The sequence below is a fragment of the Fukomys damarensis genome, unplaced genomic scaffold (assembly GCF_012274545.1).
Source record: "Fukomys damarensis isolate Sample0158 unplaced genomic scaffold, DMR_v1.0_HiC HiC_scaffold_2, whole genome shotgun sequence".
NCBI lineage: Eukaryota > Metazoa > Chordata > Mammalia > Rodentia > Bathyergidae > Fukomys > Fukomys damarensis.
In genome coordinates, this window is record NW_022900914.1 from 49,861,375 (window position 1) to 49,868,083 (window position 6,709).

The following is a 6,709-nucleotide window of genomic DNA, read 5'->3' on the forward strand; positions in this document are numbered from 1 at the left end:
TCTCGAACTCAGCGATCCTCCTGCCTCAGCCTCCCAAGTGCAGGGATTACAGGCGTGTACCACCACATCCGGCTTTCCCTCATTTTTGAAGGATAATTTCACAGGGTACTGAATTGTAGGTTGGTGGGTTATTTTCTCTCAACACTAAATCCTTCTCTCCATTCTTTTTTTGCTTGCATAATTTTTTTCTTTTTTTTTTGTGGTAATGGGCATCGAACCGAGGACCTTGTGCTTGCGAGGCAGACACTGAGCTAAATCCTGGGCCCTGCTTGAATACTTTTCAAGTAGCAATTGGATGAAATTTTTTGTCCGTCCCCCCCGCCTGGGGCTTCTTCCAGACTTATTTCTTGACCTTTGATTTTCCATAGTTTAAAAATATGTCTAGGTATAGGTTTTTTGTTTTTGTTTTTCTCTAATTGGATTAGAACTTCTTGGGTCTTAAGTTTGCTGTCTGATCTTAATTTAGGAAATTTGCAATCATTGCTGCTTCAAATATCTCTCCTATCCCTTTCTCTTTCTTCTTCTGGTATTTCTATTGTGTATATTTATTTATACCTTTTGTAGATTTTCCCCTAGTGCTTAGATATTCTGTTCTGGGACTTTTCCCCCCTCGGTTTTTGTTTTCTTTTCTTTTCAAAATTTGGAGGTTTCTATTAATATAGCCTCACGTTCTGAGATTATTCACTCAGCCATGACAAATCTATTAACCAGCCCACCAAAAACTTCATTTCTGTTAAGTGTTTGATTTCTATTGTCTAACATGCTGTCTACTTTATCCATTAGATTTCTTGTCAAATTGCTCTCATATATCTACTTTATCTATTAGAGCCCTTAGCATATCAATCATTGTTGTTTTACATTGTACAGTCCAATAATGCCAACATCCCTGTCACGTCTAGCTCTAATGCCTGTTTTGTCTTTTCAAGTGGTGTCACTGCTTTTTATTGTGCTTTATAATATTTTCTTGATAGTCAGACATGATGTACAGGGCCAAAGGGATTGATGTAATAGGCCCTTAATGATGTGGTGTTAAGGTATGGGAGGAAGGGAAGCATTCATTAGCATTATATTAAATTACTTGATATGAAAACAAAATAATATAAAACAAAAATTTTTTTTTTGGTACTGGAGATTAAACTTGGGAACTTGTATGTGTAAGGCAGCCAGCGTCACCACTGAGCTAAATCCCCAGCCCAATATAAAGCAATTTTATATATTGCACATAATAAGTTGTACACATTTAATAACATAAAATCTAATATGAAATAATTTATATTTTATTTTATATTAGATCTTAGTCTTTTGAGAACCCATGCCTCTGAACTGTAAATTTCATAAACATTTCTCAGTTTGGTTTCTTTGGTGGGGGTACCGGGGATTGAACTCCAGTCCTTGAGCTTGCAAGGCAGGCGGTGGAACCACTGAGCTAAATCCCGGGCCCTCAGTTTTTTTCCCCCTCCCCATTAGTTGGGACAAGAGGGCTAGAGTGTGCTCCTACATAGAAGTCTATTGCTGGCCCAATTTTAATAATTCTTGTCCCCTAGGTCAGTTAGGCTCTGATGAAAATCCCAGCAGGTTAGGCTCTGTTTAACTGCTTAACTAGTTCCTGAGACCGGAACTTGTAAAAAGAACAAAATGCTCTGGTGTATTTCAAAATGGTTGCTTTTACCCTCCCCTTGTCTTAGGTATAAAGTAATTTCCCCTTGACATTTATTGTGAGAGCCTGGTTAAATTTATCCAGGCCTCTCCATGGCTGAGTCCTTCTGGAGTTTTTAACTTTCATATTCGTTCATTTCTAGCTTTCAGTTATTCATCAAAGTTCATATTTTTCTACCCCCTCACTGGTTCCCAAGGAGGTTTATGCTCCAGTATGCTGTGATTCTCTGTCCATCTGTCTCTCTAATTTTGAAGACAGTAGTTTGCCCTGTGAACTTATTTCTCTTAGGGATCTAAACTGAGTTGTTGACTTTTCAGATTGTTTAGTATTTCACTAGTACTTAGGATGAAGGGGCAACGTCCAAGTCCTTTACATGTGAAATTGGAAAACAGCAGTCCCACACAATTACTTTTAACTCATCTGTTTTCTGCCTGAAGTTACCAGAGGCTGAAAAGCATTTTAACTCATACTCATGCACCCATGGAGTATGCGGCCAAGTTAACTTATATATTTAAGATTATCTTAATCTGGCACTGGAATAGTAGCAATGTTTACATTTGCACATTTGATAATCCCAAGAAAATTTACTCAGTTTGATTAAGGATAGTTACAAATTCTTAAGGATATTCAGGTAAATATAAATATCAATACCAATCTATACAATTTAATGTTTGATTTGTAAATTCCAAAAATCTGGAAGTAGATGGCATATTCAGATTTTATTTCAGCTTTTCCTTATAATTCACTTTAGCCCCTATTTTACTGAGTCCTTTCTATGCCCATCTATATTTTAAGACTTGTATAGCTTATAGGATAAAGAGAAACATAACTTCTTCCTGTAAGGAGTAGAGAAACTAGCCTTGAAAATTACATTCAACTTGTATGAAACAGAGTACAATGTAAGGGTTATAAATAATGAAACACCTATATAGACCAAAAATGGGAAGACGGTTTTCAGTCCTAAAAGTCAGCATCTCTTACCTCCAGGGAAGTGTAGGGCAGAGCAGCACCTGGGTTCATATGTCTGCTATACTGCTTGAACTGCTGGAGACCATCCTCTACTGCCAGCTGCAGAGAAATGCTCTGTGGTCGGAAACAACCCTCTCTCTGTAACATGCGGAGCTCTGAGATGCAGGCTTGCAATCTAACAAAGTTCCCTCTCACTTGCTGCAGAAAAAAATGAATCAAAGATATAAATCTTTAGTGACCCAGATTTCAGATTAATTGGCAGTCCAATTTCATTATCCATTATTCCTCAGGAATTTCTCCCCTCCTAAAAAAAAATCAGTTTATTTGACCAGCATAGACTAGTGGATGCCTATCATATTGTAGGCATTGAACTAATAATATCTTCCCTATATCAGAAGAAGGAAAATTTGCAGCCAAAAAGGTTTCCATTGTATACATTTACCAGAAATAGGAAAGGAAGTGTTTTAAGTCATTCACTCACTAACTGGAAAGTCTAGTTGTGACTGCTTAGTTTTACTTTGGATGGTTTGCAAACTGGAGACCTAGCAGCATTACATTTAATAAACATTATCTTTATTTTTTTAGTCACTGAGAAGTTCTCTATTTAAAAAAAAGATGTGTTTCCAGAAATAAGGATTTTTTTTCAGTTTTAATTGAGTTTATTGGTACATTTTAGGGATACAGTACAGTTACATTCATTGTTGGGATCTTGTACCTCTACATGACAGGTCTTGGTTCTCATTTTTTCCCCTTGTCCCTGCCGTCCCTTCACCCCCTCCTCCCCTCGCCATCTACAAGCACTTTATTTCCATCTTTGCTTTATCTCACATTTTTTTCTTTTCCCTTATTACCCATCCCCTACCCATCCCACCTTCCCTACACCTTTAGCCCCTTTCTTCCCATTTCACCATGTCAGTAATCTTATTAGGATCTTATGTATTATTGCAGTGTATTCACACCAGAGAAACTACTTGGTATTTACAGGGTGGCAGAGGGGCAACATAGCAAAAGTAACAAGAGCCCAGAAGTGAGGATTGTGATGTGGTTGATCATTTCAGAATTAAGGTCGTACCTAATCCATGCCTCAGGGTTATTTCAGTACAACAGAGATAACTGGCTTCATCTGTAGTCAGCTTGAGAAGCTAACATGTAAACTCCAGACTAGTGACTTTTCGGTTTTTCTCATCCTCCTTTATAAAAACTTGTTCTTAAGAAGTAACTTAATAATTCTAGGTCAATATTACTTCTGCTAAGGTCATATGCATTGTGAATAAATATGGACTGAAGATTTGTGACAATATTTGAAGGAATTCTATGCATCAACAGCACCTGAAGAAAATTAGGAATTGTATTTTGGGATAGGGAAACCTTCCTGCCCAAAGACAACATCTGATTTTTACCTGCAATGCATATAAAATCCATAAGCATGAGCTATAATAGTGACAGGGTACAAAGATTGCTTAAATTAACCACTGCTTTGTTTAGCTCTAGGGCAGCTTTGCTTTACACGCTCCTCTCCCTGAGGTTCTTTTTCAGAGGGGCCCAAGAAATTCACCATAATTCTGACACAAAAAGAACCTGTGATGGAGATAGGAAGATGATAAAACTATTCAAGAAAGAAATGAGAACAAGGGCCGGGGATGTAGCTTAGCAGTATAGCACCTGCCCAGTTTGATTCCCGATACGGAGAGGAAGAGAGAGAGACAGAGAATAAACCAAACCATAATTATAGCCTCGTAGAGCTTTGAGCTTTTTTTTCTCACAAATCTCTTAAAGGAATTTTAAAAATAATGTACCTATTGATATGCTTTAAGTAAACATCTAGATTTGAAAATTCTAAGTGTATAAGTAGTTGCTAACGATGTACCTTCCAGAATATTTTAAATATTAATATTTAAAATAAAACTAGCTGTTACAGTTTTTTTTAAACTAGTTATTATGGCTCTATAATGTCACTCTTAGAAATGTAATGCAATGGAATCTAAGTATCATGGTGATTTTATACTCATATTATTCAATTTAAAAAATACTGAACAAACTACTCTTCTTCCTTGTCCTCTTCCTCCTTTTTGGCACTGGGGATTGAACTCAGGGCCGTGCACATACAAGTACTCCAACCCTGAACTACATCCCCGGGCCCTTTTAGTATTATTGTGAGACACAGTCTTACTAAATTGCCTGGGCTGGCCTCAAATTTGTAATCCTCTTGCCTCAGCTTCCCAAGTAGTTGGGATGACACCTGTGTGCTACTGTGCCATGCTCAAGCTGTCCAATTTCTTCTTCTTTCTTTTTCTCTTTTTTCTTTTCATAGTTCTAGAGATTTAATCAATGATCTTTCACATGCTAAGTGATCAAGCTCTTATTTTTTAACTGATGGAAATTTATAGTTTCCTTTTCTTCTTGAACTCATATTTCCATTATACTTTCCCCAGAGTTTTGTTATAATGTAAAAGAATTTTATGTTCGGCAATCTTTTATTGATCACAGTGTCATAGTTCTTTATATCAAAAATATCTCTGTATTGCAAGATTTCTAAATATTCTATGACCATGGGTTATTAGGGGTAATCTTGACTGAGTCATTACTAGTACCACTGATCACATATAATTAATCAAAACAAGACACATATTTCCAATTTTGAGAAATATTATTGGTACAAAGCATAAATTTTAATTAGAAATGTACCTCTCAATAGTATGACTAGGCTGGGATCTTTTATCCATTAGCTCAGGTCTGTGTGAATAAAATACTGCATGAATGACATAGTATTTTTTGTTTGTTTGTTTTGTTTTGAGACAGGGTCTCTCTACGTAGTTCAGGCTGGCCTTGAATTCACTATAAATTTCCATCAGTTAAAACATAAGAGCTTAATCACTTAGCATGTGAAAGATGGTCTCAAACTTGTAGTAGTCCTCCCGAGTGCCAGGATTACAGGTGTGAACCACCATGCCCTGCCGAATGATATAATATTTTGTATTAATGCTATTTCTGTTGTTACAGGGCTAAGAAAACTTATTCTCATAAATTTAAGATATCAGATTGTTAAATTCCTTCTAAGTTATATGCCAAAAACATATAAAGCACTACCAATAAAAAGTTTCTAATGTTCTAGTAGGTGCTACTTCACTTGGTCTTCTTTTAATTTTAAAAACAAAGAATTGGAAACCACCTGGTTGCATAGACTTTTTTTTTACCCAGTCATATTGCTATTCTTATTTCAGTTTTAGCTATTATCTGATGAATTCCCACTCTTGTGATAACCATCCCCTTAATAACCACTCCCTTAATAGCCCATTAATGCAGTAATGGAGGAATGCAGCAATGTCTCTACTTTCAGGAACCAGTCGCCTCTTAATGGTCCCATTTGGTCCTGCCTCCTAATACCTCACAATGAAGAATGGATTTCAACATGAGTTTTGGTGGGGACATTTATATTGGGGCAGATACCAAAAGAAACAAAACAAAATATTTTTTTTTAAAAAGACAACTTGGTGGAAATAGACTGTGCAAGAAGAAACTCAGTAAAAATAAAAGCTACCATTGATGTGCTTAGATATACAGACCATATTTTATCTATAAAATAAACACAGGATGCTTTTCATAATTAGTGAAAAAAAAGAGCCCCTGAAAATTAAAATTGTGATAATTGAAAAACTCAATATATAGATGGGGTGGGGGAGCTCATGCCTAGGGAATCAAGTTAGAAGAGAAGGGTATTTCCTATTTGCTATCACAGGACGTTATGTGCCTAATTCATCTAAAAGTTTGCATTGTTAAAATATGAGCTAAACAGAAAGTAGAATAAAATACAGGTATGCTTTGTAGCCCTTGAAAATTGAATCTGATCTTTCAAGAACTCACTTTTTTCCCCCCTTTGTACCAGGGATTGAACTCAGGACCTTGTGCTTGCAAGGCAGGTGCGGTGCCACAGAGCTAAGTCCCTGGCAGTTCTAATAATTTTGATTCTGGAAGTAATTTTAAAATGCGCACTTTGCATAAATATTAATTGTCTAGGATTTGAAAAGCTTCTATAGTTTGTCCTAGACACATTTTTTTTTTTTTTTTTTTTTTTTTTTTTTTTTG

General features: G+C 36.2%; 1 protein-coding gene across 3 annotated transcripts in view; it reads right to left on the reverse strand.

Annotated features, from left to right (window-relative positions):
- The window catches only part of M1ap (meiosis 1 associated protein), a 79,749-nt gene that overhangs the window by 48,846 nt on the left and 24,194 nt on the right, over positions 1-6,709 (reverse strand). For all 3 annotated transcript variants that reach the window (XM_033765027.1, XM_010631593.2, XM_010631594.2), the window contains exon 3: positions 2,639-2,824. In XM_033765027.1, the coding sequence (XP_033620918.1) occupies positions 2,639-2,824 (186 nt within the window). The remainder of the gene's footprint in view (positions 1-2,638; positions 2,825-6,709) is intronic.